We start from the raw sequence: 23,259 nt of genomic DNA on the forward strand, positions 1-23,259 counted from the left end.
GACGGTTGAATGCAATGGGTTTAGACCCAAATTATAATATTAAATAGAAAATAAATTTATTAGAAGTAATTTATATGTCTAACTTTTTTTTTTACTACTACCTAACTTATCTCAAGTTAAATAAAATTACTCAGATTAGAAGATAAAAATAATTTTTCCAGTTTCATGAAAAATTCTTCAATAAGAAGTTTTCATCCTTACAAAAAGTTATATTTTCTGTTTAAAGAATGTTTTCCTATTCTTTTAACCCAGAGAAATTTGAACGTAACTATCTCTTCTTCAATCCGGATTTTTTAGTCTTCACCTAGAGAAACCCTAGAAGAACATGATGCTCAATGGATTAAATTTATTCTTTTACCATATTCTTGTTTTTTTTTTCAACGATAGATTGTTTGCACTGTGCATGATTTTGTTGTTCTTATTCTTAAAGCTAATATATCATTCTTTTTCTTAAAGAAAATCTTTCAACTCTTGTCCTAATGTTTCTCTCTCTACAATATTGTTTTCTCCATAAAATTTGCATGAAAAGTAATTATATATTTTTGCAAACTTTTCGTATTTCTTATAGCATTTTCTTGATTCTAACAACATATTTACGTTTTGTAATTTTCTGACTGACTCAGAAAATCATTTACATTCTGTAATTTTGAATGAGCGAGTTTGTTTTCCAGTCGGCAACGCCCTTAAATTTCGTGTAGCACTTCTCTGATTTTGCATAAATTGTGGAAACTAGACTCAAAAATTCTAAAAAGTAATAGTCAAACTATTAAAATGCTAAACTATTTTTTGAGTGATTTTCTCTTTAATTTTAAATAGAGCTAATATGCGAAAGACGCGAACATAAGTACCAGGTGATGAGTTTGGAACATTAAGATGTTCTTTTTTGAGTTTGGGACGTTAAGATGTTCTTTTTTGAGTTTGGGGCATGAACTAACTTTACCATCCAAAATAATGATATCTAACAAACTTTTAATGTTTGTTAACTCTAGTAAAAACCGTAACATGCCCCAAACACTAATTTTGTAAACTTTTATGCAACACACTAATTTCTTGAACATAAATCCCCTGACACTAGTTTTGAAAAAAAAAATCATAAATATTCAAAATTACATCAATAAAATATATTACAAAACAAACGAAAGAGTTTTAGACCCTCAGGGTGTTAGAGTTTCAAGCAAAATCATTTTCTTTCGTTCTAAGATGAAGAGGGTTTCGGCGAAGCGAAACATTTCCTTCGACGAAACTGCGAGAGGGAAGATAAATAGACTGAGAGAGAGCGAGCGCGAGAATCGTGGAAGGTTTATGAGGAAATTCTCTTCGAGAATTTTAGACCCACGATTAAGTGTTTCAGAACCCTCGAGGTTTTAAAGCTTTAATCGAAACTATTTATGAGTTTTCACTTGAAATATTTCTCATTTGTTTGATAAGAAGAGGTTTCATTCGCCGGTTTATGTAAATATATTTTATTTATTTATTGTAGAAATGTGTAAATATATTTTATTGATGTAAAAAAATATTCATTTTTACTTTTTTTTTTTTTATGAGCAATATTCATTTTTACTTTGAATGTTTATGATATTTTTTTGCAAAACTATAGTTAGGGGGTTTAAATTCAAGAAAGTAGTGTTTGGCACACAAAAGTTTTAAAAAACTAATGTTTGGAGCCTCTTACATTTTTTACTAGAGTTAACTAACGTTAACGTTAAAGTTTGTTAGACGTCATTATACTTTGATGGTAAAGTTAGTCACAATTATTTCATGTTGCAAACTAAAAAAAGAAACATCTTCACGCCTCAAACTCATCACAAAATAACTCTTTGAACTATGTAGCATTTGGTCCACCAGTCTCTGGTGTAGTGGTTGGGCACCCTCTTAAACCCATGAGGTCGTGAGATCGAGTCTCAGTGGAAGTAGTTTGTCATCAAGATTTATCTTATGTAACTTAGGCTCTAAATAATGTAATAATTTTTCGGACTTTAGGTCTCTTTGTTGTTGGGCTTTAGGCCTCTTTCATCTTGGTTTAAATTAAACGGTTATGGTAATGTATTAATGCCTTGTAACGACAGTATATCATTCTTTCATTCTCGAAAAAAAAAAACACAATGTATCATTTGTTTGTTTTGTTTGATAATAAAATCCTGCTTCTACAAAGCAAAAGATATTTGTTATCAACAAATTCAAATGTCTAAATTAATGAGTTCATCAACACTTGGGCAAATGAACTCAACACTTGGGCAAATGGTTGAAACTTGAAAGTGTGACATAAACTCACAGGGTTCCTAACCCGCCACAAACAAGGGTTGAGATCAAACCCAATAGACGCGGATCTCGGAGGCAGTTTATTTGTCGTATAGTTTTTCTCCACTTCCGTCTTTCTCGTCCTGTGACACTCCTGAATCAGTCTAGACGAGAGAGAGTACAGGTTTTCTTTTTCTCTATATATATTGAGGCCATTTCCCACTGAATTTCTCACACCTCTCTTCCCATCTCTCTCTCTTTCTATTCTCTCTCTAGAAATCAAAATGGATGCCATGGATCCTACTCGAGCTTTCGTCAAGGATGTTAAACGTGTTGTGGTTAAGGTAACATTTCTTCTCTATCATACTGAATTAATTTCCTAATATTTTTCATTTTTATTTTGTAAATTTCTCGTCTTAGATTTCTATTTTTATTGTGATTTTTCCTTCCAAGTACACTTAATTTAATGATGAAGGTGAAATTTTCATTTTTTTTTTCCTTTGTCAGGGAAACAAAGTTCGATTTTTTTGATGATTACTCTGTTTCGTTTTTGGGTTTCCTTTTGTGAGGTTGAATCTCAATTATGTTTCTTCTTTTATAGTAGATACCTGTTTTCTTTGACATGCTGAGGTTTTGAGTTGTTTGATTAATTTTTAGCCATAATTTAGCTTAATGACAATATTAATAGAGAGCTAGGAGCCTAGGAAGAAATTTTCGGTTTCTGTGGAAATTTCCGTATGCATGAAAATGGAAATATTTTTAGGTCATTTCAAGCGAAAATATTTCAAAAATTAATTTCTTGACATGGAAATATTTTGGTCATTTCGACTGAAATTATGAAATAATTTCATAATGGGAAATGATAAAGTTACAAAAGATTTTGACAAAAAAAGGTTCCCGGCTGATGTGGCGGGTGTGGTTTCAAACTTTGACCAAATCTAGGCCGTTGAGAGATGAAAATCACGCCACATCAGCTGGGAACTTTTTTTTGTCAAAATCTTTTGTGATTCTAGCATCTCTCTTTCATAATTTGATCCCTTGACAGAAAGCTCTAAAGTTTGAGCAATGACACCTATAATCTATGATTCTTGACAGAAAATAGTTCAGCTATCAAGTTTTTTGTCATTAAGAAAATGTTTTCTGTAGTTGTTTTGATGAAATAGAGAATTGCACTTCCTAAGTATGCAGAAATGTTGCTTTTCTCTCTTTCTGTTATTCTTTTCTTTGAGGATTGAGGACTTGACTTGGTCACGGAGTTTCGGCAAATCATTATATTTGATGTATTCTTATTGATTTTATAGGTTGGAACTGCTGTGGTTTCACGAGGCGATGGAAGATTAGCACTTGGAAGACTTGGAGCCCTTTGTGAGCAGGTATACTACCACTCATGATCTCTACTTATTATTCGATAACTTCGAATTTTAGTTTCTCTCCCATGTCTGTCGATACCTTTTTGGCAGCTTACAATGTTCTGTTTACATATGCAGATTAAAGAAATGAATACTAGGGGATTTGAGGTGATTTTGGTGACTTCGGGTGCCTGTTGTGTTGGTCGTCAAAGACTTAGATACAGGAAATTGGTAAACAGCAGGTTTGTTTCAAGATCTCCTTATTGATGTTGTGTTTTTTCCCTTAAATCTCAAATTTCTTATTGACTATCCTTTAGAATCGAAAGCAAAATAAACTTTCATTGGTATAAGTTGTTCAACTTAGACTATGAACTTTGGGTACCTGTCCCAAAAACGAAAATACAACAAAATGGTTTTTCTACAACTAATTGTTGTTATATAAATTATAACCACAAATTTTCACTATGCGAGTGCTTTCTGAATGGATCTACTCGTTCTTCGTGTCCTGCAGCTTTGCTGATCTCCAAAACCCAGTAGCTGAAATTGATGGGAAGGCCTGTGCAGCTGTTGGTCAAACAGGACTCATGGCTCTTTATGATGCTTTGTTTAGTAAGGTGACAAATTTATCGTAGTTCTTTTGTTACTGCATGACTTAGTTTAGAAATTTTGCACATCTTATGTCCTTCGATTAATTATAACTTATCCTTTTTGTAGCTCTGGTAAAGTGGTAAGATTTGATATTTTATACTCCGTAACATTTTCCTTTAATTTGTCTCACTAGTTTCAGTTCTTTTTCTCCTTCGAATCTCATTGAGTAACGTTCTGGGTTTTGCAGCTAGATGTGACTTCATCTCAGCTTCTTGTGACCGACAATGATTTTAGAGATCCCGGGTTTAGAAATCAGATTCGTGACACAGTACAATCATTATTATCATTGAAGGTCATTCCTATTTTTAACGAAAATGATGCAATAAGTACCAGGAGAGCTCCTTATAAGGTACATATATGTTTTGAGTTATTCTTCAGTCTTCACCCCACTCTACTGTTATATGTTGATATAATATTTCGAGAACTACTTGCAGGATTCTTCAGGAATATTCTGGGACAACGACAGTTTAGCAGCTCTATTGGCGTTAGAGCTGAAGGTCGACCTTCTTATCTTGTTAAGCGATGTAGATGGTCTATACAGTGGCCCTCCTGGTGAGCCAAACTCGAAGCTAATTCATACTTATGCAAAAGAGAAACATCAATCACAAATCACATTTGGAGACAAGTCCAGGGTCGGAAGAGGGGGTATGACCGCAAAAGTTAAAGCTGCTCTCTATGCAGCTGATGCAGGTGTCCCTGTTGTTATTACCAGGTATCCCTTGATTACATCCAAAGTTTTACAATATTATCGACGATAGTTCCGGACTCCAATATAGAGTAACTAAAGTGATTCAAGTTGTCCGACTCCATGTTATGTTGAATCTACCTTCTTGTGGTGGCAATTCAATCTGTTTAGTACTTCCGAGTACTTATTTAGCCTAGTTTCCTGAGTGAACTTTCTTCGTTTGAGAATGGTTTTCGTGAGTGAACTATAATGATTTTCTTTTTTGTTTTGTTTTCTTGTGGTAAATAAGTGGTTTTGCTGCTGATAACATCTTGAGAGTACTCGAAGGAGAACGAATTGGGACTCTCTTTCATCAAGATGCACATTTGTGGATTCCAGTCAAAGATGCCGGTGCTCGTGGGATGGCAGTTGCAGCAAGAGATTGCTCCAGACGACTTCAGGTAACATGCCAAGGCTTTAAAAAGTAACGGCACTTCTCTGTTGATTTTTCTTGTACAAAGTGATATCCTTCTCTGTTATGGAATCATGTTGTTATGGTAGTTTAAGACTAAAGTATTGAAGTTTTTGTGTATTGTAGGGACTCCCTTCACAGGAGAGAAATAAAATTTTGATGGACATAGCTGATGCTTTGGAGGCAAATGAGAAATCAATAAGGATTGAGAATGAAGCTGATGTTGCTGATGCACAGAAGTCTGGTTATGACAAGGCATTGATATCTCGGTTGACTATGAAGCCTGGGAAGGTAACAAAACATTCTTGATATATGTCGTTATTTTTATGTTCTTCTTATATCACGAATTCACGATGATGTTCTCTTTGAGTAATTAATCGATTCTGTCGTCAAAATCAGATTTATATTGTTATTCCTTTTCATGTTTTTCCACAGATTGCTAATTTAGCGAAGTCTATTCGTGTACTTGCAAACATGGAAGAACCAATCGGCCAGGTTCTGAAGAAAACTGAGGTGAGAGTATAAGATAATGATAGTTTCTCGAACAGTTTAATGTCTGCTACAATTTCGGATATAAGTACACCTGATAAAGAATTTGTCTGAAGCGTATATTACTTAGCAAAAGTGAAATTGAAAAAGAGTAGGCCGATAAGCTCTCTTGCTATTTCTGCAGCTTTCTGAAATCTATTACCAATTTACCATGCTAATATTGGAAAGACACCACCTTATTTTGATTTTTGAGCCAAAGAGATAATAAATATCTGGCTAGTTTTCACCAACTTTTGTGATTATAAGTCTCACAAATTTTATTTCCCGTTTCAGCTTGCTGATGGGCTTATTTTAGAGAAAACATCATCCCCATTAGGCGTTCTCCTTATTGTGTTTGAGTCTCGACCAGATGCATTGGTTCAGGTAAAAGCAGCATATCAATCTGCCAATTATGTTTAATTTGGGAAAGCTTAAATTTCTCCATTTTATGCTATTTCATATTTTCTTCCTTTTCAATTCTCTATGTTGTTTTACCAAAATTTGTGATCATTGACATTATAACTCTCATTTGATTCAATAGATAGCTTCACTAGCAATTCGGAGTGGGAATGGGCTTCTCCTGAAAGGAGGAAAAGAAGCACGGCGATCCAATGCTATCTTGCACAAGGTTTGCCTACCACCAAGGAACAGATCTCTAGGATAAAGTGTCCAAATATTTTGTATATCTCGTTGTGGCATTTAAAGTTTTACATGCATCATTAACCTATATATAGATTATAACGGGCGTGATCCCAGACAATGTCGGCGAAAAGCTTATTGGGCTTGTTACTTCAAGAGATGAGATTCCCGATCTCCTTCAGGTGTGCACATATAAGCCACATGTCGACTTATGGTGTTTTAACTTTGTTGTGCACTTATTACTATATGTTTTTCTATGCTTCAGCTTGATGACGTTATAGATCTTGTGATCCCAAGAGGTAGTAACAAACTTGTTGCTCAAATCAAGGAGATAACAAAAATTCCTGTTCTTGGTCATTCCGGTATGATTTTGGAGATCTTTGTCTTCCCCAATATTGATGTTTGGAGATGATAATTGTACACGAGGTTTTAGCTTAGAGTTAGAGATTACACTAAAATTGTATCTTGTGCTGCCCAGATGGAATCTGTCATGTTTATGTCGATAAATCGGCTAACTTGGATATGGCAAAACAAATCGTTTTAGATGCAAAAACAGACTACCCTGCAGCTTGCAATGCAATGGTAATTCCCGAGTACATTCTTCTCGACCGAAATTCAACGTATAATGCTAAATTTTGTCATTTGGGTAGACCTATATTCATATATATACATATATATGTGTGTGTGTGTGTGTGTATGTATATATGGATGGTATTTTAGATCTTCTGCTAAATTGATGTCTCTCTATTTTTCTCCTCCCCTTCCTAGGAAACACTTCTTGTGCACAAAGATCTGCTGAATACTGATGGCCTTACCGAGCTCATTTTAGAGCTCCAGAATGGAGGTATACTTTATTTATAGAAGTTTTACTCTTTTTCTTACATGTTATAGATACTAACATGAAAGGAAACTAGTTGAAAGAAAACCTAGAGCAAATGCACTTGATCCTACTGAAAGGCATCATTGAACATCCGACCTTTATACAAGACAATAGTCTAGTAATTACCGTTTCTTCTCCTTCCTTTCCAATCTAACCTTCAATATGAGCTGTGATTTTGATTTGACTATTGGAGCCCTTAAACATCTGTCTGTTTATCTACTTAACCGGTTGTAAATGGGTCCAATTGAATTGACAGGATATGTTGTTTTCTTATTCGGCCAATCTTTGTTTCATGATAAGGAAGAGACTCCGGCTACTAGTCCAGCGAATTCCAAAAAATAGCAAGAGTTTCAACCTCATCTTCCATCTAATCACACTTTTAAAAATACACCAGTTTGTTGCCACAATTAGATTATGCATAGTTAAATCTTATTTGAGGCAATCATTACTTTCCAGCAAAGGAAATTAGGAAAACCATTTAGCCATAGTAGTTTGAGGTAATCATCTGACATTTTTTTTCCTTTCAGATCGTTTAATCTAACATCTGCATTTCCATTGTAGGTGTTACACTATATGGTGGACCAAGAGTAAGTAACTTGTTGAAAATAAAGGAAACCGAGTCTTTCCATCACGAGTACAATTCAATGGCGTGCACAGTTGAGATTGTGGATGATGTTTATACAGCTATTGATCATATACATCAATACGGAAGGCAAGTATTATTTTCATTTTAATACTGAAAATGGAAATAGATGAAAACAAATACATACTCTTACTTGTTGCAGTGGACATACTGATTGCATCGTTGCAGAAGACTGTGAAGTTGCAGATACTTTCCTGCATCTTGTTGACAGGTAGTCATTTCGATGCGTAAATAACATTAGTAATCTTGCATTCGTAAAGGTAATTCAGAAAGAAGTGTACGTTGAAATAAGTTAATAGTATGTATAATGTCAACCATGACAGTGCTGCTGTTCTTCACAACGCAAGCACAAGATTTTGTGATGGAGCTCGTTTCGGACTTGGTGCAGAGGTATGTATGGTTCATATAAAGGTCTAGTTTTGAGCTCCATTTGTCTAAGAAGTTCTGTTCTCTCACCATAGTTGTTTTGATAGGTCGGGATAAGTACAAGTAGGATTCATGCTCGGGGTCCTGTTGGAGTTCAAGGGCTGTTAACTACAAGATGGTAAATCTCTGAAACTAGATCCGCAGAATTGTTTCTTGAATACATTTGAGTTTGATTGATGTTAATCTCTTTCTTTTCATTTTCCGAAATGCAGGATTTTGAGAGGGAGCGGGCAAGTTGTCGATGGTGATAAAGGGGTTGTTTACACGCATAAAAATCTGCCACTGAAGGCTTAGCGTGTCTGAGTGTGTGTGTTAGTATTGTAGGAGGAGGATATTCAGAAACAATAAGCTCCCCGCAAGTGTTCTTTTTCAGTACGAGTCTACTTTATTTTAGTAGTAGCTTTTTCTTTTTAGTGTATTTGTGTGTAGTTTCTTAGCTGCAACATTCAGATCTCTCTGTCTCATACACAAGAGAGGCCTTTTTGTACATTAAGTATGATTTCCGACGTGACTTCGTTAAGTTGACCTGTTACTTTTTCATAGAGAACTTCCTTACTTAAAGATAGTATAGTCGGTACTCGGTAGCAAATGCCGGGCTAGTGATGGTTTCTTTCATATAGCTCCTTTCTCCATTTCCCCAATATATCAACCAAAAAATATTCGTCCTCTTTTGACGATTCCTCATTTTTCTCACGAATTAAAGTGCCACGGTAAAAAAAAAACTATAGAATAGAAGATAAACCCAAAAAATCCTACTCGTAAAAAACACCAGCCACTATTTGTGGTTCTTTTTGAGAAATCGACTACGACCTACGTTAGTCGTTACAAGACACTGATACATCATGAAGATGTGATAAGCACGATAACCACCTAAGTTTAACCATTATTTATACCTTTAATAACTCAAATTCAATAAACTATAAATTCCACTTCTTCTAAGAATCGAACTTCAGGCATTTAAAATTTTGAAATTTATGTCCACACTCTCAACAATTTGCAACTTGGGCATTCAAGTGTTGACGACTCTATTTGTGTTGAACGATCATAGGTTTTACTATTGTAATTTATGTCACTAGACCACAACAGTATCCACCTCACAAATTCTAATACCTAGTTGTCTAAAAAGTCCTTTACATTGGGAACAAAAATTGAAGAGAATTTTCATTTTTTGTTTAAAATTTGGCAATTGATTCATTGAGCTCGAGCTCGAGATCCTGACCATACATATTAGGAAGGATAAACAGATTTGGAAAGATAGCCAGCTTGCACTCACATAGTTAATTGAGGAAACACTAGAAGACAAGAAACAAGCCACATAAGTTCATTTATTTACTTATTTACAGCAATTGCCATTTGCTTTAATTGGGACTTTTATATGGTGTTCCACTTTCCACGGTCCTTCTCTTTCCATCTCACTTAACACATTCCAACTGAATCATATGTACATATATTAATTACTCAATCATATATAAGTATCAGTTTTTGCAACATATTAATTTCTTATATCTAATTTGAACTTTTATTTCCTCTTTAATATATGGAGTTTATATTTATTCTCTTATATTACTTAGGTCTTTTTTGTTTCTTCTCTTATATTATTCAGAAAGTTTTTTTGATAAAAAAAAGGCAAAATAATAACACATTAAATAGCAACACAATTTTAAGCTTTAACCATACAAAAAAAATTTATTTTTCATCTTCTTCTTCACGGAATTTCAAAGTAATTAGCGTATTCGATAAGCAAATTCTTTCATCTTTGAGAATATACTTCCAGAAAAAGATAGGTTTCCGAACATTAACGAGGGGGATATAACTATTAATAGTGAGAAGGAAGATGATATTTACAGTCCACATGATAGAGATGATAAATGTAAATTCAGGCATAACATCAACGAAGAACATGAAGATTTACAAAGAGATGTACGAGGAAAAGAATATGATGATATTCAAAATGAGATAAATGAATTTCGGCCTTATGTTGGCATGGAATTTAAATCTCCCGATGAAGCTTACAACTTTTACAATCACTATGCATCCAATGTGGGTTTAGTGTTCGAAAGTCTTCGACCTGTAAGTCTAATCGCACCAACACAATAATAGGTCAAAAATATTGTTGCTCGCTACAAGGATTGTCTAATTCCACTACATCTGAAATTTTCAAAGATAGAAAAAAGACTCGTTCTGAGACAAGAACCGAATGCAAAGCAATGATGTTTATAAGAAAGAGAGAAGAAACTAAATGGGTAGTCTCTCAATTTGTAGAAGAGCATAACCACAATCTTGTAAGTCCAGATAAAAGACATAAACTTCGATCACATAGGAGAATAGCAGAAAGTTAAGGAGTATTGTTAAATAACATGTGTTCAGCAGGTATGAAAACAAATCTTATGATGAATTATATGGTTCGTGAAGCTGGAGGTAACATGCGTTCATCGGTATTTTCTACCTTGTGCAGTTAAATGGGCACATTGGGTTAGACCCAAAAGTGAGGCATGGAATTCTCTGCTAGCTGATTAATTTTCTCAAGAACTTTACTAAACTTTGTTAAATTTATGAGTTCAAATTCAACTGATTTAAGTTTATGAACTATATATGATAATGTTTAACGTTGTTAATTTTTTTTATCACTAATTTTTAGGTCATTTTTCTTTTCTTATTTGTTCGTATCTTGTAGTTTGCTGGGTAAGAAAAAAAAATTATGTTGCAATTTTAATATATTTCTATTTTTTGTCAAAGAAATCTCTAAAATAAGAGGAATTTCAAAATCTATAGACAAAAAAAATAATGGTGTGTTTGGTTGCAGGATTCCTAAGTAGGATTCCTATCAAAAGTGGGATTTGGTAGGATTCATGAATCCTTGGTCAGTTTGGCTACCATGAATCCTAAGGATCCATAATTCCAAAATTTGTATTGGACCAAAATCCCACCCTACCCCCTAGGATTTGGTAGGATTTTGGATTAATTTATCCAAATTTCAAACTTAAAATCAACAAAAAAATATTTTCTTCACCCGAAAATCATTTTTTTTCCGAAAATCATTTTTTCTCTAAAAAATCTGTTTTTTCCACGAAAAACATTTTTTCCCGGAAAATAATTTTTTTCTCCAAAAATCAGTTTTTTCCCGAAAAACATTTTTTTCTTCAAAATATTATTTTTTCCCCAAAATCAGTTTTTCATTTTTTCTTCAAAATATTATTTTTTTTTCCCAAAACATATTTTTTTCCCCGAAAATCATTTTTTTTTCAAAAAACTTTTTTCCCAAAATCTGATATTTCCTCGAACGAAACGATATTTGAAAAAGCTACTTTTGAGAACAAAGTTTATTCATTATTTTTTTTTTAAAGAAGCGCTTAAAAATACTCAAATAATAATAAATCATAGGATTCTTATTAGTTGCCAAACACACCAAAAAATTTTACTTGGATTCATGAATCCGAAGGACTTATGAATCCGCAGATTCATAATTCCGTCATCCAAACACACCATAAGTGATTTCTCACAAAAACTCAAAAAGAAACAAAATAGTTAATAGTAGTAGTTAAGAAAAGTGTGCCATGAATTGTTTGCATGGTGGAAAGAGGAATTACCCCCAAGTTGGAAAGAGGAATTTCCGTCAGTTATACCATGGGTTGGAGTAAATGGCACTTGTTGTAAATAAGATGATTTATATGGCTGATTTCGTTGCTTTTAAAGTTTCCTCAATTAAGTGTGTGAAAGCAAGCTGTCATGTTCCAAATCTTATTATTCTTTCCATTAAGGGTCTCGAGCTCATACCTCACGGCATGAGCTCGAGCCCACTGAATCACTGCTCAAAAATTTTAACAAAGTACTATAGTGGAGATTTGAGTGGTTCAATTTCCTGTATTTGTATTTGTATTACTAGTAACTTGAAAAAATGAGTGAAAAACCCAAAAATCTAGACCCTAATAAGAAAAAAACCCACTCAAAAATAATAATGTAAAAAAAACCCATTTTTTTAACATTTTTCAAAATGTTCACAACATATGTAATTATGTTGTTAACAAGGCAACATATTTTTTTCATAATTCCATTTTTACCCTTATATGTTGACAACATATATCATTGTGTTGTTATAAAATGTTGACAATATCTATAATAATGTCCCGACTTATTATAAAATGTTGGCGTCATATATAATTATGTTCTTAACAACATATATAATGTATTAGTCAAAATATTATTTGTTCGTTAACGGATTTGTTAAATACAAAGGATAATATGCATAACATTTTAATTTTTGTAAAGGACAAATAAAAAATGCTTTAGTCTTTATATTTATGTCGAAAGCAAAACAGAAAATGCGAAAACCATTTATTTTTTCACAAGACAAATCGAAAAATGTTGTAGCCAAATGTTTGTGTTTGTTTGTCTATGTAAAATGCAAAAGAAAAAAATGCGAAATATTTTGGCAAAACAATGTCTAAGCAAAAAACGAATTTGTTCAAAAATTTACAAATTGTTGAGACAAACTAAGATTTGTTCAGGAATTTACAAAATTGTCGAGAGCAAACCAAGAATTGTTCAGAAATGTTCAGAACGCTGATTTGGGCGGAAAATTTCATTTTGGAGGGTAAAATTGTATTTTTACCTACTGGATTTTTTCCTCATTATTATTTAGTATTGGGCCTGATTCTCTTTAACTTCCCCATTTTGGGCCTTATAATTACCGGCCCATCTTTTTAATCCCTAAATAATTATCTCTCTATATATTCATTGTAAATACTTGGGGCCCCTGGAAGTATATTCCACTTCTGTATCCTCCCTCTCTCTCTCTCTCTCTCTCTCTCTCTCTCCTCTCTCTCCAGAAAGTGAAACCTAAAAAGGCTTAAAAAAAGCAAAGAAGTCTCCAACATAATTAATTAATTAACTAATTACTTCTTACTTTTAGAACTAAAATAAACTATTTAAATCAACTATAATTCTTCTGCAAATGACAGAGATTATTACTAAGCTCTGACTAATAAAGCCGATAATCCGGGGTAGATTGTCTCTCAACCCATCCACATAACAAAAAATAACCCTAGTTGCAAGATCAAATTCATAGATGTGATCTCTTTTCCACTTTACCCAAATCTCCAAATTTTCGATATAATCACTACTATCCCATTGAAGAAACCCCAAATCATCAAATTCGATTCCATTTTGAACCCTTCTGTTTGCCCTTTCAGAAAAAAGAACTCCTTTTTCTTCATGTAGAGTTCATGATAATCTAGGGTTTCTCTCAAGACCCATTTCTTTCTTGAGATTTTGGTATCAGAAGAAAACCCTTGGTAGAGAGATATAGAAAAGAGAGATGAAGAACTTAATTGGGGGTCCTGGAACTGTGACTGGATTATTTCTGAGAATTGGGCAGTGTTTGTTTGCTGCTGCTTCAATTGGGACCATGGTTACTACTATTGGCTTTTCCAGCTACACTGCTTACTGGTATTCTTTCAAAACCTAATTTTTTTTACTTTGTGTGTCCATGAGAAATTTCTTCAAGTAAAAATGTTGATCCAACCATGACATTAGTATGAATTCTTTGTATTATCTCATAAATTGAACTCCATATGAAAGTGGCTTGTGTTCTAAACAAGAGAATATGAAAGCTTTAATGGGTTCTAAGTATATTTAGATCTGTAGAGTTTTCAGCTAGTATTGTAGTTAGAGAACCTCTAGTCGAGTCGACAGTGTCTTCAATATGGGTCGATATCTAACTCAAAGAGCTGACCCGATTAATCGTTTCATAGGCAATGGTCGACCTAGTACCCGATTAATCGTTTCGTAGGCAATGGTCGACCTAGTCTTACAAAGGGTCGTTATTAATGTAGGGGGCGAGGGTAGTTATCATGTCTTCTCGGTTTTGTGCGAGTTAGTGGAGGTAGATTCCTAGGGTTTTTGTGCATTACATATACTCAAATCTTTGAGAAATCTCTGTAATTTTATTCTTCATATGTAGTGAAATCATTGCGCCATTGTTCGCTGCGGATTAGGTTTTACAACCGCATCATGTAAATATCTTGTGTTTTATGCGATTGTTTACTTTCATTATTGGTTATCTAGATTTTCATCATAACACTTGTGAAGTCTGCTTGATCAGCTACTTGATTGCTTCAATGGGTCTTCAAGTACTTTGGAGCTTAGGACTTGCATGCCTTGATGTCTATGCTTTAAGAATAAAGAGAAACCTTCAGAATCCTGTCCTAGTAAGCTTGTTCGTCGTCGGTGATTGGGTAAATGATTTCTCCTCATAAACTCCCATTAATCATACATTTCCTCTTGTTTCTTCTGGAGATGATCGATTTTCGACTTCCTTTTATACGAAGTTAGATTACTGATTTGCTCTAGTTTTATACAGGTGACCTCCTTTCTAACTCTAGCAGCTGCCAGTGCATCAGCTGGGGTTACAGTTTTGTATGCAAAAGACTTAAATTTCTGCAAAACACTACAAATACCGTGCAATAGGTTTGAAATCTCAGTAGCTATGGCTTTCGTTACTTGGTTTCTTGTCGCCATTTCTTCTCTCATCATGTTTTGGCTTTTAGGTTCTGTTTGAATTTGTCCAGTCCAGTGCACCAATGAGGTCTAGTATTGGGTTCTCTACATGTAAATCTCATTACTCACATCCCATTATTTGTTGGTGATGATCAGATAGAAGGAAAGTTTTGAATGTTGAGTTTAGAAGTGCTTGTTTTTTAATGGTTTCTGGTTCTTCAGTTTTGTTGATTTGTTCATTGTATATTTTCATTTGAAGGTGTATAAACACTTATATAATGTTATTGATTATATACATTTGGTCTCTCTACGTATTTGGTACCATCGCCAACATCATCCCCATCCCGTCAAACCTCCACCACCACCACCAGCAACGGACAATAACCGCCACCACCAACATCACATCTTGAATTCTGAACCATCGTTGATCTTTTTGCCCAACTTCATTCATTTATATATTATCAAAAGTGAAAGTTTTACATTTGTGATAAACCACACCCATACTTTACTATATACACTCTTAACTCTTAACAAACTTAACCGAACTTGTCTTATTTTATTTTCTACTGCAGTCTTACATGACAATCCCAGGGTTCAAAATACTACATTTGATCTCTTTGTGAGGCAAAATGACACCTCCATTGCTGTAAATTTCATCACATACATGAACATCTTCCCCGAGAATTGTCATGTTCTCAACACGAGCCCACTGTCCGACAGTAGAATGCCATCCGATGATACTGCTGGAAATACACGCGTGCATTTTTACACGAGCACCAGTCATTACGGTAGTATTCGAAAGTCTGACCCCTGACTCAACTGTACATCCTGGTCCTATCGCCACGTCTGGTCCAATCAAACAACCTTCTCCTATCACGGCACTTTCAGCGATTAGCACATTTCCTATTATGTGTGATCCAGAAGCCAACTTGGATGAGGATTTCTTCCGTATATAGTCCAAATATAGTGTTAAACCTTTGATGTAGTCTCTTGGTTGTCCAATGTCCATCCAAAACCCTGGTAAAACCATCGCATAAAGATTTTGCTCCTCTGCAATCTTCGGAAATACTTCTTTCTCGATAGAGGTGGGTCTTAATTGTATTCGGTCAAGAACCGACGGGTTTAACAGATAAATTCCAGCATTAATCTTGTTACCCACAAACTTTTTTGGCTTTTCTACGTAGCTCTCAACCCGGCCTGTCGCTTCTTCTATTACTACAACACCGTATTTTGATGGTTCTTCAACCTATTTAACAATGAGACGATTTAGGACATTGTACTAGATGAAGCCGATAATTTTGATCAGAAGATGAGGAATGTGAGATCCATTTACCTTAGTTATCAACATTGAAGCTTCACCTCCGTGAGCTTTATGGAATTCGATCATTTCTTTAAGTGGGTATTCACTAATAATGTCACTATTGAGGACAAAGAATGGCTCACCAGAGTCATCTATCAAGTAATCTCTTGCCAGAGCCAAAGGTCCTGCAGTTCCTAGTGGCTCGGTCTCTTGTGAACAGGTGATTTTTATGCCTAACTTCGCTTCGAATTCCTTCAAGAAATTGAACATGACCTGAAAAGTAAGTATTTAACAATAAGATTACACTGAGGTTTAGCAGCAAAATCGCTCATAAGGGTATTAAACGAATTATCGGATTCTTGAGCGGGTGTTGGTGGTCTCTTCTACCTGCGGTTGATAATTGACGGCAAGAACTACTTCAGTCACTCCAATAGCTTTGAGAGCTTCAATCTATACAAGTAAACAATGAAGAGAAACCCGAAGTGAGTATAGAAGATTTGATTTAGGTAACCAATAAGAATGCGTGGTACCAAAGTTAACCTACGTTTCTTCGACATTATATTTGTGAAATTTGCATAGAAAGACAGGTATAAAACGAAAACCTGATGTAAAATCATTGGTTTGTTCGCAAACTCAACCAGTGGCTTTGGCACACTAAGCGTCAAGGGTCTCAACCGTGTTCCAAACCCTCCAACTAGTATAAGAGCCTTCATGGTTTATTATTTCCTTCTGACCTGTCTGTTAAGAAAATAACTATAAGTAGCAGTTCATTACAAGTTCAATGAAGAGAAAACTCATAAGGCATGAGTAACAGAATGTTACAAGTTTCTGTCTTATATTTAAGCAATTCAAGGGGAAAGAGATGTTTCTTTACGCAACTCATATCGACATTTGGTGAGCTAAAATCATGATGAACAAGGTTGTTCTAAGCCCTGGCAAATATAAACAGCCTGGTGTCGAATTGAATTCGACACGAGTTTGCCAGGTGCAACCAAAAGAGGAAAAAAATCGGTCAAATATACAAACGAGAATAACAAGAGGCAGAATTATAAAGCCAAATATTTAAAGGGAAAGAACCAAAAAGTTATAAATCATAACGCTTAACTCCGGTAGTGTATTTGGAGGGAACGAACGATACAAAGATCCAGCTAAACAATAGGCTGGATCTACAAATAGTGATCAAGTAATCTACTGGATTTTCGTAAAGGTTCATTTCAAATAGAACAAAAGAACGAAGTAACGGTTAATAACAAAGTGAAAATAGGAGTTACAAATCAAAGCTACTCCAATGGTCTTGTATACTAGAAGCCATAAACACCAATTCTTCACAAAAATTCACATGAAAAGAGAAGGAAATAAGGACTAAAATCAGAACCTCTTAGCAAAATTTTCTGTGGGTGTATCCAAAATGTAGGTAACAACAACAACAAGGAAATTAGGGAATCAATCAAGAAAATTTAACTAGAATTATATAGCTAAGAAAGGCAAGAAGGACCTTTATATCTTCTGTTCTAAGAACAAGTGACCTAAAAACACATTATTTATCAGTAAAAAAAACTTTAAAATTGAATCAGAGAGTATGAGTGATCAACCTAAGCACCCAAATTTAGGTTATTTTTGTGGATTTTAATATAAAGTTTAGAACTTTCAAGTAACCTAGAAAAATGAATAAAGAACCAAAAACAGCAAGATTTTTGTTGCTAAAAGTAGGAATTCAAAGATGAAATGAATATTTAGAAAATCTGCCTAATTGTTCATTTACTATTTTGATTAACCTAAGGATCTATCTGTTAAGGAAACACAGTCAATTGTTCATAACTTTTAATTTCCGTCTGCTAAATCCATTTTGGAAACCCAATAAGGCACAGTTTAATTTGGGCAGTTAGGTAGTCTTTAGAGCAAACCCAACGTTGGGGCTAGCACTCACAAAGTAGATTTAGCAGGGGCATCCCAACCTGGGCGTTTCAGCTGTGGGAGTCCCAGCTCCAGCCTGAGCCGTGGGCGTCCTAAGCGAGGAGCCACAGCCAAGGGCGTCCCACGCGAGGATCCCAGTCCGAATATAAGCTGTTAGGGCTCCCAACTTAAATTATAGCCGTTGGGGGGCGGGGGCACACATTCAAGTTATTTTTATTTTATTTTTTGTAATTTTTAGTTTCAATTTTTTTTTTTTTTATTCTTCTCCAATTCAATATTCGATACTTTAAGTGGCCAAAATAATTTTTTCATTAGAAATCCAAATACATTTTAAGTGGTGATATTTATATATGAATAAAAGGTGTAAACTTTTGAAATTAAAACTCATTCTTTTAAAAAATTGAGTGAAATTTGAATTTTGAATTCCAACCAAAATTTGAGTAAAATTTGAAATTTTAATTTAGACAATAAAAATTAAAATCAAAATGCCACATATACATAATATATTAAATTTGGTTGGGACCCCTTATTTTAGAGTTTGACATTAGAATTGGAAACTCCAAGGCCTCCCAAAACTGAGAGCCCAGACTCATCACATTGAGTTTGAGAGCGAACACAATAGAGCCTCCCAAATGAGTGGCTTCCATTTTATTTTGGGAGCCTTTAAACTTTTGGGAGCTTCTAGGGACTCTATAAAAGACTCTCAACTCAAATTTAAATTGTTTTGTACGTGTGTGAAGTTTTAACACAGTTTTGCAAATGTATATTGTTAATACTAAGTATTTTTAAAATTTAATCTCATTATTGAGAGGGGAAATTTTTAGGGTTAATTCTGTTTTATCCCCCAATTTGTGACCAACTCACCGTTTTGGCCCTTATAAGTGTCCGATAGTTCGTTTTGGCCCCTAACTTCCTGTTTGGCCCCCAAATTTTTTCTAAACCTCCCCATTCTACCTTCATGGCAATTCTGCAATTTAATTCATTTGATTTTTCTCTTTTTCCACCTCACTTCAAATTTCCACGTCACCTTATTCCACATCACCTCAACAATTATGTATTCTCCAAATTATTCTCTCTCTAAAAACTCTCTTCTTCATCTTTCCCAAATTAATTCTCTAAAAACTCTCTCTCTTCTTCATCTTTCCTAAATTATTCTTCTCTCTAAAAATTCTCTCTCTTCTTCATATGGTGAAATTTCTTCAACTCCCTTGAAGTCTGGAAATCAAGAGTATACATAATTGTTGAGGAGATTATTAAAAGTACTAAATCTTTAAATTATTAAAAGTTGATAATTTAGGTTTTTAAGGAGATTGTTTTCTATAGTATGGTACAAGTCGATCTCTTATGATTATCGGTAGCTGGAAATTAAGGTCTGAAAATCCTTAGAAAGAGTTTCTCTACTATCACCAAATCCATAAAGTTTATACAAGTTTCTCTTCCTTGGTATATCAACACCATGGAAGGTATGTTGATCAGGAACACCATGGATTACCATCTGTAGGTAAAGAGAGAAAACAAATTGCACCATTATTGAGATGGGTTCTAATAAGGTGGAACCAATTCTGTGAATAACTCAACCAACTGATAAAGATTACGATAACCACCTATCCAGATTTGGTGGAACCAATTCTGTTTGAATTTCAAATGTATTTTGAATTGTAGATTCAATGTAATCTGAATCTTGGCCAAGATCAAGTCTTGTAACTAAGTCTTCAACAGTTATAAATATATACTCTCTGGCCCTTCATTGAAAGGCAAAAGAGACTTTGAACTCTTTTATGATATCAAAAGCATAGGTTTCTTTCTTGCCTTCGACCTTCATCTCTACTATGGCTGTTCCAACTACCACCTCCTTCTCCACTGTCTCTGCTACTCCTCCATTACCAATCCATCGCCTATACCCTACCCTAACACATCTAGTTCCTCTCGTGTCAATCAAGCTTGATAACACAAACTTTTTGCATGGAAAAGCATGTTCTTCCTATAACAAAATCTCAAGACCTCTTCAGCCATGTCGACCCTTCAATTAATTCATCCCCTCCCTTCATTAGGAATCCAGAAACAGACCTAGATGAACCAAATCTAGAATTCCTTCAATGGACCAGAGTAGACCAAATTGTGATTAGTTGGCTAAACACAACACTCTCCCCATCAATTCTATGTCAAACTCCTGATTTCCAGACTTCAAGGGAGTTGTTCTCCTATCTCCAAGATACCTTCTCTGCTCAGAACAATGCAAGAAAGTCGCAACTCATTCTTCAACTGCAAACAATTCAGAAAAATAACTTAACCATGGCTGAGTATGTCAGAAAAATTAAAGAAACCTCCGATGCTATTTCAGCTTCTCATGCTCCGGTTCGGGCATCGAGCTCGTCCTTCATACCCTTAGAGGTCTAGGACCAGATTACTCCTCCTTTGTAACTGCAATTAAAACCCGTGAAAACCTTCCTACCTTCACCCAGTTGCAACCCCTTCTTTTTACGCAAGAAATAAAGTTTACTCATCAATAATCTATCTCCTCTTCATCTACTGCCTTGATTGCAAAAACTTCATCTTCGGTAAGTAACCCTAAACCTCAATTCCGTCAACAACGAGGTGGAGGTCGTGGTGGTGGTCGAGCAAATCAAAGAGGTAGAGTTCGTGGAAGATCCCAAAACCAGTGGGGGTTTTCTTCTCAAAGTCGTTCTCCACAGACCCCTTTTCTTCTCGGCAATCCTACCCAACAGAATTCTTCACAGGTGATTTGTCAAATTTGTGGCAAAGCAGGTCATATTCCTTACTACTGTTATCATAGGGACGACCAAGCCTATCAACCCAACGATGTCCCTCAATCCTCCCTGATCAACCATTTTCTTCTTCATCATCATCATCTCCAATTACCCTCCGTTAAACCCTTCACCTCCACAGCCACGACCACAACCGTCGCCGCTGATCTCGTCTTAAAAACAAACAACTAAGAAACCCAAAACCTAACCCTAGAAAAATACCAAATTTCATGGTACCAAAACTTGTCGATGGAATCCTCAAACGCCCCTGGAACAACAAACCAAAACCCCTAATTTTTTTTCTGGTAAGGTGCCTGTACATAAAAGATATATAAATTGTTCTCATCTTCATATTGCTTGCTTGATTGATTCACTAATTGGTGTCTGTGATGGTTTTAAATATACTATTACCTTTTCTCTTCATGATTGATCCTTTCTATCTTTCCTTCAGCTCCAAGTTTTTAATGAAAACCCACCATTTTTACGTTTAGAGATAGAAAGAGAAAGAGAAGATAGAGAGAGAAAGATTGGGGAAGAAAAATAAGATGAAGGTCGTTGGAAAAAATTGCCGGCCGGCGACCTTCTCCGGTGACTGTCTCCGACGAACATATGTGGAGAATGTGATGTGAAAATTTGAAGTGATGTGGAGAAAAAGACAAAGAAATGAATTAAATTACAGAATTGCCATGAGGGTAGAATGGGGAGGCCTAGAAAAAATTTGGGGGCCAAATAGAAAGTAAGAGGCTAAAACGAACTGCCGGACACTTATGAGGGCCAAAACGGTGAGTTGGTCACAAATTGGGGGTCAAAACGGAATTAACCCAAATTTTTAAAAAGAAGAAACTTTAAGAAGATTTAGGCAAAAGATAAAAATTTAACTAGCCGTTAGAAAGCCAACGGCTAGTTGTTAGAGACTAGGACTCCCTGAAAAGGCCAACCCAGGAGCTCCCCTATTGATTCAATAATGCTGGGGTTTGGCTCGATAATAGGTATTACGAGGTTTGCTATGCACTTCCAACACTATTTTAGGTAAGACTGGGTGTTGTCGGCTTCTGTAGGGTAACATAACTAATGGTGCACATCAAATTAATTATGCACTTATCGTCATGGTCGAGTACGTCCCACTGATCTTTTCGACATACATAATAACGTCCTCCAGCGTCGTGCAAATACCTATCATTGTGACAGTTTATTGTCTTTTTTTTGTGAAGATTCTCAGTTCCTTAGGATTATTTTGAAGGGTTATTTCTCTATTGGCCCCCTACTTTATGACCAGCTTCCCGCATAGTCCCCTACTTTATTGAAATTACTTAGATGGGCCACTTTTTTCGTTACCATCACATGTCCATTAAATTCTTTTCCCTCTCCCAAAACTATCCTTCCGCGTTGTTAACCTCTCTCTCATCCATCTCATCTCATCTCTCTGCCACGTCATCCCTTTTGCCACCTCATCATCTTCTCCGATAAGGTCGCCGATCGACCAAAATTTTCGACGACCGACCGACGACCTTCATAATTAAAAAAAATATATAATCTTGGTTTCTTCTTTCTTTTTTTTCTCTTCCTCTCTCTCTCTCCACTAGGGTTTGAGGAAACCTAAACCCTAGACCTGGTTTGAGGAAAACCCAAACTAGATCTGAAGCTTCAACAGTAAGCTTCTTCAACAGATCTGATTAAGGGAAACCCAAACCCGAGATAGAGCGAAAAAAAAGAAGAGGCCAATTTTTTTTTTTTTTTTAGATATGAAGGTCGCCGGAAATTTTGACTGACCGACGACTTTATCGGAGAAGATGATGAGGTGGCGAGAGAGATGAAACTGCGAAAGGGTAGTTTGGAAGAAAAAGTTGTGGGACTCTATGTTTCGATTCTATTTGACTACACAAAATAGTTTGTTTATTAATTGTTGGCATTAGCGGCAAGTAAGATGCATGTCCTCGTAGAAAACAAAATAAATATATAGAGTTAATTCCTATTTGGCCCCCTATTTTGTGACCATCTTCTTTTATGCCCCCAAATTTCTGTAAATTCAAATATGACCCCCTATTTTCATGTAAATGTCATAACTACCCCTCCCATTAATATATTTTCAAAATAAAATAAAAACATTAATTCCACCTCATTTCCCTCTCCACCACACATCTCTCTCCGTGTCACCTCTCTCTCACCACCTCAACTCCCTTCCCAACTCACCTCTCTCTCCAACTCACTCAGTCACTCTCTCCAACTCACCACCTTCTCCGATGAAATTTACCGGCTGGCGAGCTTAAATTTTTTTTTCTCTCTCATCTCTCTCTCTCA

General features: G+C 35.2%; 3 protein-coding genes across 7 annotated transcripts; 2 read left to right on the plus strand and 1 right to left on the minus strand.

Annotated features, from left to right (window-relative positions):
* Positions 1-1,826: 1,826 nt before the first annotated feature.
* On the plus strand, positions 1,827-9,027 carry LOC147558034 (delta-1-pyrroline-5-carboxylate synthase-like). Of its 2 annotated transcripts, none has more exons than XM_086659601.1 (20): positions 1,827-2,582; positions 3,540-3,611; positions 3,726-3,829; positions 4,099-4,201; positions 4,423-4,584; positions 4,670-4,947; positions 5,210-5,360; positions 5,498-5,662; positions 5,807-5,884; positions 6,194-6,283; positions 6,441-6,527; positions 6,634-6,720; positions 6,804-6,900; positions 7,017-7,120; positions 7,307-7,382; positions 7,980-8,130; positions 8,204-8,272; positions 8,385-8,451; positions 8,535-8,605; positions 8,700-9,027. In XM_086659601.1, the coding sequence occupies exons 1-20, from the start codon at positions 2,523-2,525 to the stop codon at positions 8,779-8,781; spliced, it is 2,154 nt and encodes a 717-aa protein (XP_086515727.1). In that variant the 5' UTR covers positions 1,827-2,522; the 3' UTR covers positions 8,782-9,027. The 2 variants fall into 2 exon arrangements, with proteins under 2 accessions (XP_086515727.1, XP_086515728.1); XM_086659602.1 differs by lacking the exon at positions 1,827-2,582 and adding an exon at positions 3,211-3,418.
* A 4,215-nt stretch (positions 9,028-13,242) lies between these two features.
* On the plus strand, positions 13,243-15,290 carry LOC147558035 (CASP-like protein 5B2). Its single transcript, XM_086659607.1, has 3 exons — positions 13,243-13,932; positions 14,588-14,720; positions 14,846-15,290. The coding sequence occupies exons 1-3, from the start codon at positions 13,802-13,804 to the stop codon at positions 15,041-15,043; spliced, it is 462 nt and encodes a 153-aa protein (XP_086515733.1). The 5' UTR covers positions 13,243-13,801; the 3' UTR covers positions 15,044-15,290.
* A 122-nt stretch (positions 15,291-15,412) lies between these two features.
* LOC147558036 (mannose-1-phosphate guanylyltransferase 1-like) lies at positions 15,413-17,892 on the minus strand. 4 transcript variants are annotated; one of them, XM_086659606.1, is made up of 5 exons: positions 17,778-17,892; positions 16,885-17,020; positions 16,670-16,732; positions 16,316-16,555; positions 15,413-16,228 (listed from the first exon to the last, which is right to left on the minus strand). In XM_086659606.1, the coding sequence occupies exons 2-5, from the start codon at positions 16,993-16,995 to the stop codon at positions 15,557-15,559; spliced, it is 1,086 nt and encodes a 361-aa protein (XP_086515732.1). In that variant the 5' UTR covers positions 16,996-17,020; positions 17,778-17,892; the 3' UTR covers positions 15,413-15,556. The 4 variants fall into 4 exon arrangements, with proteins under 4 accessions (XP_086515732.1, XP_086515729.1, XP_086515731.1 ...); XM_086659603.1 differs by having other exon boundaries at positions 17,658-17,795; XM_086659605.1 differs by lacking the exon at positions 17,778-17,892 and adding an exon at positions 17,105-17,271.
* Positions 17,893-23,259: the final 5,367 nt, after the last annotated feature.

This window comes from Eschscholzia californica, unplaced genomic scaffold (assembly GCF_041429995.1).
Source record: "Eschscholzia californica isolate CP2 unplaced genomic scaffold, dmEscCali1.0.p SCAF_2, whole genome shotgun sequence".
Lineage (NCBI taxonomy): Eukaryota > Viridiplantae > Streptophyta > Magnoliopsida > Ranunculales > Papaveraceae > Eschscholzia > Eschscholzia californica.

Excerpts from the sequence above, each read along its gene's own strand:
- LOC147558035 (XM_086659607.1), top strand. The coding sequence starts at position 13,802 with ATGAAGAACTTAATTGGGGGTCCTGGAACTGTGACTGGATTATTTCTG. Across the intron at positions 13,933-14,587 it reads TCCAGCTACACTGCTTACTG|CTACTTGATTGCTTCAATGG; the intron begins GTATTCTTTCAA and ends CTGCTTGATCAG. Across the intron at positions 14,721-14,845 it reads TGTTCGTCGTCGGTGATTGG|GTGACCTCCTTTCTAACTCT; the intron begins GTAAATGATTTC and ends AGTTTTATACAG.
- LOC147558034 (XM_086659601.1), top strand. The coding sequence starts at position 2,523 with ATGGATGCCATGGATCCTACTCGAGCTTTCGTCAAGGATGTTAAACGT. Across the intron at positions 4,202-4,422 it reads ATGATGCTTTGTTTAGTAAG|CTAGATGTGACTTCATCTCA; the intron begins GTGACAAATTTA and ends TGGGTTTTGCAG. Across the intron at positions 8,131-8,203 it reads CATATACATCAATACGGAAG|TGGACATACTGATTGCATCG; the intron begins GCAAGTATTATT and ends TACTTGTTGCAG.
- LOC147558036 (XM_086659606.1), bottom strand. The coding sequence starts at position 16,995 with ATGAAGGCTCTTATACTAGTTGGAGGGTTTGGAACACGGTTGAGACCC. Across the intron at positions 16,733-16,884 it reads AACCAATGATTTTACATCAG|ATTGAAGCTCTCAAAGCTAT; the intron begins GTTTTCGTTTTA and ends TTACTTGTATAG. Across the intron at positions 16,229-16,315 it reads CTTCAATGTTGATAACTAAG|GTTGAAGAACCATCAAAATA; the intron begins GTAAATGGATCT and ends ATTGTTAAATAG.